At 41.9% G+C, this 12,302-nt stretch overlaps 1 protein-coding gene across 13 annotated transcripts in view; it reads right to left on the bottom strand.

Moving 5' to 3' along the window:
- Nucleotides 1-12,302, bottom strand: part of myo18ab (myosin XVIIIAb) — a 98,466-nt gene that overhangs the window by 18,975 nt on the left and 67,189 nt on the right. For all 13 annotated transcript variants that reach the window (XM_038286008.1, XM_038286007.1, XM_038286006.1 and 10 more), the window contains 13 exons: nt 11,074-11,139; nt 8,808-8,936; nt 8,178-8,321; nt 7,865-7,954; nt 6,234-6,353; nt 6,039-6,150; nt 5,186-5,313; nt 3,483-3,637; nt 3,240-3,363; nt 2,633-2,740; nt 2,450-2,542; nt 2,129-2,239; nt 660-764 (listed from right to left, as the gene is read on the bottom strand). In XM_038286008.1, the coding sequence (XP_038141936.1) occupies nt 660-764; nt 2,129-2,239; nt 2,450-2,542; nt 2,633-2,740; nt 3,240-3,363; nt 3,483-3,637; nt 5,186-5,313; nt 6,039-6,150; nt 6,234-6,353; nt 7,865-7,954; nt 8,178-8,321; nt 8,808-8,936; nt 11,074-11,139 (1,485 nt within the window). The remainder of the gene's footprint in view (nt 1-659; nt 765-2,128; nt 2,240-2,449; nt 2,543-2,632; nt 2,741-3,239; nt 3,364-3,482; nt 3,638-5,185; nt 5,314-6,038; nt 6,151-6,233; nt 6,354-7,864; nt 7,955-8,177; nt 8,322-8,807; nt 8,937-11,073; nt 11,140-12,302) is intronic.

Consider the following 12,302-nt stretch of genomic DNA (forward strand, 5'->3'; position numbering starts at 1 on the left):
AACATGTTTAATTTAGAAAGTGGTGCAGCTGAGTTTATAAAGTGAATCTTAATGAGCTTTTCAGTGTAACTGTAGTCTAAGAACATCAGTTTAAGTCTGATCCAACCAGTACATTTCTCCCTCCCTTTTGAGTTTCAATTACACTTGTGTTGAACAACTAATTGCATTTTCAATATAAATCCTAATAAAAAAAAAAGCCCTTTCCAAATCGCACTCAAGTTTTGGTCTTGGTAAATTGAACAAATGTGAGACGTTATGGTGGCAGTAACATGAGTGAAGTGGGATTAAAACGAGTCTTGTTGTGAATGTTCCTCAAACGCTGCAGTTACACACAGGCGTGTTCGTGGCGTTCTGCAGGAAACTGGAAACGCCAGAACTACAGCTTGTAAAAAATAACTCATCAATGCTTTCAGCTCTTTAAATTTTACCAACTAATGGGCACCAGTCTGTGACATGCTGGTTTAAATCAGCATCACTGAGGGTTTCTGTGGTTCTGAGTCACTTTCAGGAGGTTCTGCAGCACCTCAAATAAGCACTAAAAAAACACTGAAGCTCCAATCACGTCCAGGACCTCCTATGATGTGAAGATGCATTCATTCGTCCAGGTTTATGTAGAAATTTGAGCCTTAAAGGAATAGTACACCCAAAAGTGCTCTTACCTTGCTTTGTGCAGAAAGGAGCTTTGCCTCCAGCTCTCTCTTCTCCTTCAGCACCTTCTGCTTTTCATCGTACTCCTCTTCAAGCTGGACCTCCATTTGCTTCAGCTACACACACATAAAACACACCATGAAAGCAGGATCCTTGTTTCTCTATGTCTGACATTGATGGACTCTCCAAGCCCTCCTGTTGGGGTCTAGATGCCTCCAGCATGACAAAGTGTAACCATCTATATCTAGAAGGGGTGCTTCTGCTTTGAAAAGATGGCGTCTAGTGCGCAGGGCTACAGCTAGCGTTTCTCACACCATTTCTGCATTGGTTAAAATCAGCCCCCTCTTTATTTATATGGAAGCTGTGGCTAAAGGGCTATAAAAGCTCTATTTTAGTGGAAATAGCAGAAACACAGCATGATTCTGACCTGACGTTTGAAGACCTAACGGGTTCAGTAAAGCAGGACTGTTCTATGAGAGAACTTCTCATCCACCTCGTCATGGTAAATGTTTCCACTGCTATCGTCTACAGGACGAGGCCCAGAGCCAGGATCCAAGTGTCTCTGCCAGTGGTCTGGGTCGAGTAATCAATCACTCATACTGTTGGACTGCAGCTTCCTATTGTGTCTAAATAGGTTTGCATTTCCAAACATCAGTTAAAGATGAGATAGATTAAGCTCTCGAGGTTTATGAAACAGACTAAAAGTAGGAAAATTAACATAAACTGAGATGATTTCCTGCTCTAAGCCACCATCTGCAGACTAGAGAGAGAAATCTACACATGGTATTTAAGCTGGAGGAAATGCAGAAAAGATGCACCAGCAGAGGGCGTACACTGTACGATTCTTAGCCCTTTTCTTGCCGATTCTTCTTTTCTTCCAGTCGTGCGAGAATTTTTTCAAACGGCCGACATTCAGTCTGATCGTACGTCATGCGTTGTGTAGTGTACAGGGGGTAATGATGGGCAATCAGCCTCTGATGACGACCTCCCGGTCAGGAATCCTGAGGTCGGGAGAAAATCAAATATGTTTGAAATTCAGTCGGCCGTCGCGAGCCGTTCGTGGAAAATCCTGCTGTTGAAGCAGAGCTACAAGCTGATTTATCAGAAGAGTTTTTCTTCTTCTTCTTCCAGATTGACGAGTCGGACCAGCACCATCGCTTGCCGATCAGTCCGACGTGTGGTTTTCGGACGTGCAGTGTGAGAAGGTAGATTGCATCAGAGAATCGGGTCGCACAACTCTGCGGTTTCGTTGTACAGTTTAAGTTGTAGTTGTGTGTAACGACTGAAAATATGGCACAGTGTATGCCCGGCTTTAGGTTTAAATCAGTGTAGGCATGGACTCCCCTCTGCTCACAGCTTGTTATCTTCTCTCTTTACTCTTCTCTGGCCATGAAGGGAAGCTTTTTCTTTCAAGCATGAAAATATGTTATTAATTATTAATAAAGAAAAAAATAAATAAACAAAGAAAATAAATTCTGACCTTTTTACTGTAAGACTGTCTGATCTCCTCCACCTCGTCGTCTTTGCTTTCGATCTCCTTAAAATGAGTATGACGCAAACGTTCCATCTCCATCTCCAGCCGTAGTTTAGCCTGAAACAGATCAATCATCAAACACAATGTGGAAAACCTGAAAAGCATCAGCAGATCAGCAGCTCCCCTCCGACCTGTAAAGATTCACATCAATACATCCAGTCCAGAGGATGAGAACCTGGTCTGTTTGCAACACAGCATGTGTGAGACAACTGCTAGCATGACAACAGAGCTGCCCTGTTTGATTAAGAAAAGAAAGCCCATCTCTACCTGCTCCAACATCTGGATGGTCCCGGCTTGCTCATCCAGCTCTTCCTCCTGGTCTTTGATCTTTGCTTCCATGTCACGAAGCTGCTTTTTCATCTGAATCACAGCGTTTACAGTCACAGATCAACTAAGGTAAACATCCGAACAAAGACTTTCTCTGTGGATCAATCCAAGAAAAACAAAGACCTTAGCTAGAGATGCTTCATCCTTGGATTCCTGGGAGTTCAGATCCTGCAGCTCTGCTTCAAACTGGTCGAGCTTTAATTGGACGGTGCGCAATTCAAGGTCCTTATCCTACGAGACACAAACAGCCAGTGAGACAACGTCAAGCACTGAGTGAAACAGGAAGAGGAAGTGAGAGGCTAAACGTAATGACGGAAGCTCGAGCAAAGTTTCAGTGAAGAAGGAAGTCAGACTGTGAATTAATGTCAATGTAATAACAAGAAACGCCAACTTGCCTGAATAACAAAAGCGCTTCTATAAGAAATTCATGAAAAACACTCTGAGAGTGAAAGAAACACATTTTTTTAGTACAACATAAACTTACAGGCATTAATGCTGATACTGGCACTGACATTTTTAGTTTACAAACCTAAATATAATTGTTATCTAGGCTTATTAACTTTTGAACTTTACTTTTGAACTTTTAAATTAGCTTTTTTCTTCTTGGCTTGTTAACTTTTTTAGGTAATATATCATTCAAGGGCTCATCTAATTGGTGAAATTGCAATATCAGATGTCCAGCCATGTAGCAGTATCTTTGCTGAATGGGGGGGCACAGGAGGACACTCACCTCCAGCTGCTGTCTGAGGCTGAAGCAATCTCCACTCTGCATGTCCTTCTCCCGAGCTAGCTTCTCCCTCAGGCTCCTCTCCCTCTGTGCCTCATCTTGAGCTGCACTCAGCTCACTGTCAAACCTACCAAAAGTCATTGAACCGGATCAGAACACAGAAGCTTGGACTGATATCAGCAAGGCCAAAAACTAAAGCAGAAATCAACTCAGATGCTGTCAGTTAAGCTTGACGTGTGAACACACTTTCTCTGCTTTTTCTCCAGGTCATGGTTCCGGCTCTGTTGGCCCTCCAGGTGAAGCTTGGTGTCCTGCAGCTCAGCTATCAGCCGCTGATTCTTCTTCTTCAACTGCTGAATATTTCGCTGAGACTCCTCAATGTCAGCCTGCAGGTCACTGATCTGTAAGAACACACAAAAGAAAATAGAGATTTCTATCAATATTTGAACTTCCACTAATTTTGGAAGTTTTGTTTTTGCCAAAACCCTAACAGCAGAACATGTAGACCTAAAATTCTCTGAACTTTTATAAAATAAAAAAAAATAAAAAAAAAAAGCGAGTAAAGAAACCCAAATAAAATAAGTCACAGCATGTCTTTCTTGCCATTATATCTGACAAGCACTAAGGGATTCCATCCAGCCACTAGAGGGCAGTATTTTCTGAAGAAAAAGAAAAAAACTAAACCAAGCAACCAATCTTTTCTGATATAAAAGCTGATATAAAAAAATCATCCCAGCTTTAATATCCTAAAGGTCATTGCTGATTGCAGCCAGTGACTTTTTAGATTAACGGCAAGATGTATCCCCTTTTAAAAATAGCGAAACAGTGGATTAACCAGAAACAAGGAACATCAAACCCATCGAATCAATATCCATCCAACTCCTATAAACCTTATTTAACATCCCAATTAAAACAGGGAAACACACCCATAAACCATTTATTCCCAGTACCAGTTAGAATAAAAGCTCAGTTATCAGACATTTTGTATACACTCTGTGTATACAAAACGACAATAAAAGTTGTGAAAGTCTTTTAATATAAAAGCAGTGTTCCAGATCAGCCATTCCTGCTTAAGTATCAATCAATGTTTCTGTTTCTGTATCCTTGAACCCCAGTCGGCCTTGGCTGAAGTTGTTGTGCTTCTTCCTGTTAAACGGAAGTTTTTTTCCTCTCTACTGTCGCTGCATGCTTGCCCTGTATAAGAGATTGCTGTAGAGTCAATGCCACAATCCAAGTGAATATCTACTGTATCTGCCTGCTCATCCAGGAGGAGAGGATCCTGCATGATTTGATGCAATCAGCTGGTTTTCCTTAGATAGAAAACTTAGAGAAAACTTAAATTGTCTCTTAAAAGCGTCTTAAGATGACAAGTGTTGAGAATTGGTGCTGCAGTAATAAACTGTATTTAATCGGATAGGAACATCCTCTCTTTCAACTTTTGCTCCAAACTGCAGAGCAGCAGTGGAAGCCTACCAGCAAAATCCCACAGAAACCTGACCTAAACCACTTAGCCAAACCCCTGACAGTATAAAAGTCGGTCTGCAACCTGTTTAAATGTGAAAAAGTCAATGCTTTTTTCCTGCTGAAATGGCCAATCAATCCTATGGTTTTCCACTAGACTCACCCCTCATCAGGAGTAGAGGAAACTTCCAGAAAAGCCCTAAATCTGTCACATAAATGTCTCATGATATTACTGTGTCTGGACCTTTTCAGGTTTATGTATTTGACCAACAGCAGCTTGATACTTCTGCTTTATTTGCCTTTAGAGATCTTGAAATGTGTTCAACACCGACTGTATTAAAGAAACCTGAATTAGAGAAGAGTTATGAGCCGAAGGCTGCCGCCTGGATCATCAGTCTCTGGATGGAAGAAGGCAGACGGGTTTCATCGGATACTAAAATGCTAGAAACTGGACACACCAGCCTCAGCAAACCAAGGTGTCCACTCACCCGCCTCTCCAGCTGCCGCTTGTTCTGTTGTTCAACCTCCAGCTTGTCATCAAACTCTTGCTGCAGTCGCTTCTTGGTGAACTCGATCTCCCTGATGGCTCGCTCATACTTCAGCCGCCACTCTCCTCCTGTTTCACAAACACATTCACAGAACGCCTCTTTAGCTGGAATAGTCAAACTGATTCTATCTGGACCCACAAAAACTGGCAAAAACAGAAGCATCTAGTCTGAATTGGAAATGAAGCGACGCATGGTTACCTGCAACCGGGATTCTCACATTATATTTAATGCTGAACTGAAGAAGAGCTTTTAACCTTGGTATCTAACTGCCCAGTTTCCACTTGTTTTTGTATACATGCCATAATGCAGAGTGGCTGTTGTTTTAGTTTCACCTGGCTTAATGTTTTTTAAACTGTCTTCTTTAAGGAACCTGTTCCTATCCGATTATTAATCGATTCAAAAAATCCTCGACAGATTAATCAATTTGCAAAATAACTTTCAGTCGCAGCCCTAATGGAAACTGAGCTCTACCACCTCTTTACCAGATATTCTGTGGATACGTCCGGTCGGTCTGGCTGGCCAGGCTTGGTTTCAGCACTTTTAAAGTTTACTGGGAGTTTGTTCCAGATTAGTGGAGCATAAGTTAATTTCTACACATCCAGAATGTTGATTCTAGATATAAAGAATGTAATTTGGTTTGAAATGTTTATTTTGACAAGGAAAAAAAATAGCCTTCAGAACTTCAGGTGTTTTAATTGTGGTGTCATACAGCCTTTAGTAGAGATGGAATCTGTCCAGAAGTAGGTAGGTAGGAGCTGAGTAACTGTGTGTTGCTGTGGAAACGTCATCTGACCTGTGTCATCATCATCCAACTCTCCATTCAGCTCGGAAGCCCTGATGAGCCGGGCCTCCATGACCTCCATCTCCATGGACTCCATCTGCTTCTTCATGCCGTCAAACTTGGTCTTTTTGGACAGAGCAGAGCAGCTGTTACCATGACAACCCAAACAAAAAACAGCAGAGGACGAAAGCAGCTGATAGGTTCTACCTGCAGGTCTTTCATGTCCTTTTCCAGACGCAGCCTTTCAGAGGTCTCGGCCTCCAGCAGCTGGGAAGCAGACTCACCCGTATTCCTCTCATCAGTCAGCTCTGTGGACAGCTCTGTGACCTGAAGGGACAGACGGTCTCACACTGATGGTCCAACATTTGTTTTTGTTCCACTCTGCTCCTCTAAAAGCACCGGAATCTAATCTGAACCAAGCTTATAAACTAGAACATGAAGCAGAAAGTAAGTTTTAAACAAACCTCAAAACTCTGGATCATTTCACCAACCTGCTGCCAGTCAATCAACTAGATTTGTTTGTTAAATAGGGTTAAACTTGAGGACAGAATAAGCTGTAATGAAACAATTCTAACCTGCATGACCTCTGACCCTAATGTTTCACTATCCATTAGTCTTACAGAGAAGAAGCTAAATAATTATTATTAATTATAATTATTAATCACCATCCTCCACAAAATAGTTTCTCCTCCACTTTATGGCGATGACTGACACATTTCTTGGTCAGTCGGTAAATCAGGTGACTGAGTTTGAGTCGGGAGCATCTGTTAGCGTGTCTAATGATGGATGAAGTTTTACGTGATATCAAAACTAAAAAAATATGTTTATGGTGCACAAAGTAACTGCTAGATCTCGCCAAGAATGTTCTTGAGAAGAACACAGGAAAGTCTGGACTGCGGGAGAACGGGAGCACGCAGCGTAAATATGGGTCAATAGGAACAGACACGTACTGATGACATCACCACACGCTCAGCTCATCTGGAGCTGCATTTCACCTCATGTTATTAATAGTCTCTAGATAATAAATTCTTACTTTTTTCATTAATTGGGGGAATAACAGTTAACACAGTCAGATAAACATAAATCAAATGAAGATTTTGCCAAATAAAACAAAAAAATCATAATCAGAGGCAGCGGCCCTTCACACACGGCTATGCTAAAAGAGGGCTGCTGCAGACGTGCTAGGATTAGCCCTGGCTGTGGCTACCCTCTGAGCTCCACTGGTTGCCGCGCTCCTCTCAACTTCAGATTTTTTTTTTTTTATTAAGCATTAAATCGGTAAATAGGCCATATAGTGAAGCTTAAAGTACAGTGTGCACTCCTAGAAATGATCTTAAAACAGCAACAGAAAAGTTATCTTAACACAGCTGTGTGAGCGCTCCACTGGAAGCTGCTGCTGCCGCAGTGCATGATGGGACAGCTGTCAATCTCAAGAATGGACAAGTCTGCTCTGATCCATGCTGGGTAAAGAGGGAGGGGTGAGAACAACATCCAGGAGCCGTTCTCGGTCTTCTTGTTCTTGTGAATTGGAACAGTACTAGGGCTGAGGCTGATTACGTTTCACGAGTACACGATCACATGAAAACGCACAAGTACACATATTGAGAAATGGCCTATATAAAGGGTGAGAGCTGTGGCTAGCTGTGTTTAGTAGCTAACAGGTTAGCTACCAACCTGTTAGCTTTTGGTACAGGTAACACTACGGTAACTAGACTCATTCCACCACATTGAGTTGTTTGTGAGCTTAGAACCAGCGCCTGTTTCTACAACCTGAGCAACTTCAAACTCAATCATTTATCATCAGAACCCTTCAGATGTGTGGGGAGTTGTTAAGTCACCCTGCTCTCCAGCCGGTCACTGTTGAGCCGCAGTTCGTTCCTCTCCTTTTCCACCTTTTCTAGCCTCTGTTTCAGCTGCTGGATCTCCTCCTGAGAGAAAACAGACAGGCGTCATGACAGAAGCAGGTCTGGCTGGTTTTTAGCTCAGCATTCAGATGAAGACGTAGAGAAAGGTCATAAATAAAAAAGACGCAGAATAAAATGTGTTTTAATGAAACATCAGGAATTTTCAGGGTATTTTTGTTCTATTACTGCAGAAGATATCCCTAACCCAAACCCATGCACACTGGTTCTGTAGGTACGACACACTCACATCCTTCCCGCGGATCTGCTCCTCAGTGAGCTGCACTTCTATCAAAGGTCTAACGGTGGTGAAGAGCTTCCACCATGGCCAGTCCTTCACGCCGCGGTTCTTTTTGATGTTCTTCTGGATGCAGCGGATGGCGAGATTTTGGATCTGTAAACAGAATCAAAAGGCCCACAAAGGTTCAGGGTATAGCATGGTAGACATCAGAATTAAACCCTAACTGTGCAGCAAATAGTGAAGCTCCTCCACGTTTTCTCCTGTGATGTTGGGGATGCGGGGGCCAGGACCTGTTCTTATCCAGCTATGCTGATGCAGGTGATTGATAACCAACAGGAATAAACCTGCACCCCCTTTTTGAATGTGTAAACATCCGACCCCTCCTGTTACTCCTTTGAAATCTGACAAAGTCAGGGGACAGAGAGGTCCCAGCAGAGTTGACCACAGACGACTCAGGGAGAGAACATTTTCTGTTTCTTATCTTCTCTTCTGCAGGAAAGTAACGTGTCTGTTTGTGTTGGTTATTTCTAGGGCAATAAGGGGTTATTATCATTTAACCCTGACAACCAGCTTATATTGTCAGATATTCATGAAGAGTCGTTATACAGAGGACAGTGAATCCGCCATCAGGGAACTTACCTTCCTCTTTTTGAATGCTTGTCTGGCCAGATAGCCTCTGCAGGCAGCCTGGAACAGCGAGATGTTATTCCTGGTCTGGACATCGCGCTGCTCCTCCAGACGGGACAGAGTCCCCGCTCGGAAAAAGACCTGCAGGACAGAGAGGGTTTCAGGTAGAGACGGGAACAAAGGCAAACAGGAAGGGTTGCTCTACTACAAAACCTGCAGATCCCCTTTATGTCCTTTCAGTGAACGAGAGCCATGAAACATTCATCAAACGATAAACAGATTATATTAATGTTGAAATAAAAGCTTATAAAAAAGGAAAGTTGTGCTGTTTCTACATGTTTAACTTTTTATTTGAATGTTTTTAGCATCATGGCTGCTTGTGTTTCTCAATCCTACAAGTCTGAAGGGTGCTTCCATGTTGGTCTGATGAAAACAATGAAAAAGAGGAAGCACATCATGACGCCACAAAAGACCGAACAACCCAAGTACTGAACAGACAGGTCTGTGTCTCATTTAGAAACATCAATATTATCAATCACGGGTAATCATATCACATTTACAACAAACTGTTTTTTTTTTTCAGCATTGAAATGTAACATTAATCTTTGACCTGTTTGTGTTTTTAAACTTAAAAAAAATCCTGTTATTAGAAATACAAAAAGAAGATTAGACTAAAAATCAGAGAGAAATACGCACATTAAGGCAGAACACTAGCAAAGGTTGAGTCTCATGCTACGTTCAGAACCTCTGCAAGCAGCAGAGGCAGCAGACGCAGCTAGTTTACATGCAAAGTCAACGGTTGATGCACATCAAGGTGCAGCAAAGGGTCCTGCAGCGTTTAAGCAGCAGGATTAGCGCATAATAAGCTTCTGAGCATCTGAAACGTGACGCACTTCAGAAGCAGCAGCTGCTGAAGTTGGAAAAATAGACCTTTTGCTGCTCGGCATGCCACATCAACCAATCAGAGAAACTGATTTGGCATCTGGCAGGGAGACGGACACAGCACTGCTGACGCAGAGCGCTACGGTCGCTCTAAAAATGTCAAAACCTGCAGGCAAAATATGTTTACTTTTATTATTCTGGAGCCTGACCGCGAAGAGGCGACCGGGCCAGAGGCTGCCGTTGAACAGGATTCCCAGTGACAGCGCACAGCAGGTGTACGGGGGTCTGAGCGGCTTCAACAGCAACATAATATTTGAAGGCAGGATCATAATCTTGATGAACTGACTGCACAGATGAAGTTTTCAGATGGATTTCTCACTTAAAAACATTTTAAAACAACCGTTTACCCACTGATCACAGCAAATGTAGCTGCCATTGTTACGGGCAAAGATAGGATAGCTCATCCAAGGCACATCAGACCCACTTTTCGACTAGAGCAGCAAAGATGCTTCAGCCGCATGTCAGAACTAAACTTGTACTTGTGGTCTGAACATAGCATCAGTCTTTACTCAGAGGAGAGAACGCCTGGACCCAGAGCAACTCCCAGCCATGATGTAGGAACATACAGACAGTTTTAGCTGCCAGCAGATATTTTGCAAGGTGCCTCAGAGCAAAAACAGCCTAAATGAAGCCGTCTTCTCCAAATGACCAGCAACGTGTTTTTAGAAAAAAAAAGGGGCAGCAAGAACAGCCCTGACATTCAGAGTGAATTTGATCAGGATTCAGGGAGAAAAGGGTCCTAAGCAGGTTCAATGGATGTGGTGTGAATAATCCATCCTTAACCCTATAATGCCAAATGTATCGTATTTGATACATACAGTTTCTGAAATGTTTTGCATCTGACACCTTTTGCATAATTTAATGGTAAAAACTTTGCTCAAAATCCTATTGTACACAATCAGATATACCTGACAACAGAGGGCAGAAGACTACACAAAAAATAATCTTGACTTATCGCATAGTAATAAATTATTAATATCAAAAATTAATTTCTGTTTTTTCTTTTTACATATTTTGGTAAAAGGGCAAATAAGGAGTTCAAACCAAAAAAAAAAGTAATTTTCTGTTTTGTTTTATTCTTGGATCGGGCTTTAAGGGTTAATGACAGCCTAGAGTCGGTTTACTGCATCTGAATTTGGAACAGATTCGAGTTTAACAGGCCCAAACAGATAAAGCCGTCTGAAATATACCTGCTGGTCAGTTACTTCATCAATAAAAGGGACTTAGGGTGAAAACAGTAGAGTGGAATGAAAGGTTTGCCAAAAATAAATAATACATAAGAGAGTTTTTAAACCAAACTGTCAGGAAGAGATGAGCCTGCGTCTGATTTACTCACCTTGCTCAGCCCCATGTGGAAGCTGCTCTTCTCCAACTCCAGGGATTCCAGCAACTCTTCCACTGCCTAAAGAGAAGCAGGACAGTCAGTCAGAAGATGCCTAAATTTCTCACTCACGCCATAGGCTGAGTTTCAGCTCAGTTCCGTTTAAGAACAAATTAAGGTTTAAGAAAATGTATGAATAAAAGAAAGCTTCTTTATGGGATCTGGTAGAAGCTGCTTTTATGTTACATGGAATTGACATAAAATTGGTCTAGAACTCCAACTGTACAGTTTGGTTTTAATGATCAGACCTCCTCTAGTTTTATGCAAACATTTTCTCAGAATAAAACTTCAGGAAACTAAAGATTTCTCCACACTTAATGTGTGCAAGATGTCACTTTGTTCAACTTATTCCTGACCAAAAGCTCAGATTAATTAATTACATCTAGTACACATCAAGAGCGGGGAAATGTTTTGTTTGCTTCTGTTCTTTTTTACCAAACTCAGTCTCAGGTTGCTGCAGCTTTTTAGCATTCCGTTCACTCAACTTTCTCTGAATATAGTTCATTGTTTTCTTCTTGTTACCATTTCAGAATCTGTGGAGGATAATATTCTATTGTTCTTCCTGCTAACTCAGGTTAGAGCTAAATACTGACAGAATTATTGTGCTTCATTCTGTGAAGATGCTCTGATATTTAAAGGAATAGTACACCCAAAACATGATTAGCCTTCATTTTCTACTCACCCCCATGCTAAACAACACTCTGGAGTACATTTTTGATATCTCAAATGCATCTGGAGATCTGGGAGGCTTCTTGCTGTCTGCTGACATTCAAATAATGGAGGTCTATTGTGCCCGAGACAGAAAGGTCCATAAAAGTCCACAAAAACGTGTCAATATTCCTCCATGCTGCTCGTCCAATGTATTCCAAGTGTCCTGAGTGGGTAGCATCCAGAATTTACTCGAAACAAAGTAATTTAGAATGTTTTTAGAGCATAAACAGTAGTGTATAGTATTTCCTAAAAGCGCGTTCACGAGTCTACGGAAACCGCGGCAGACCAAACCAGATGAAAGTGCGCATTCAGCTCGGCAAAGAACTCATGCTCTTCCTCAACACTGAAGTCCTCAGACATTTTTCTTTCGTTGTTTCTTTCTTTGCACAGGTAAACAGCACATTTCTTCTTCTACGCTTGCATTATCAGCAGAGCAGACGCTGAATGCGCACTTTCATCTGGTTTGGTCTGCT

Source organism: Cyprinodon tularosa, unplaced genomic scaffold, assembly GCF_016077235.1.
Source record: "Cyprinodon tularosa strain WSP-4 unplaced genomic scaffold, ASM1607723v1 ctg219, whole genome shotgun sequence".
NCBI classification, from domain to species: domain Eukaryota; kingdom Metazoa; phylum Chordata; class Actinopteri; order Cyprinodontiformes; family Cyprinodontidae; genus Cyprinodon; species Cyprinodon tularosa.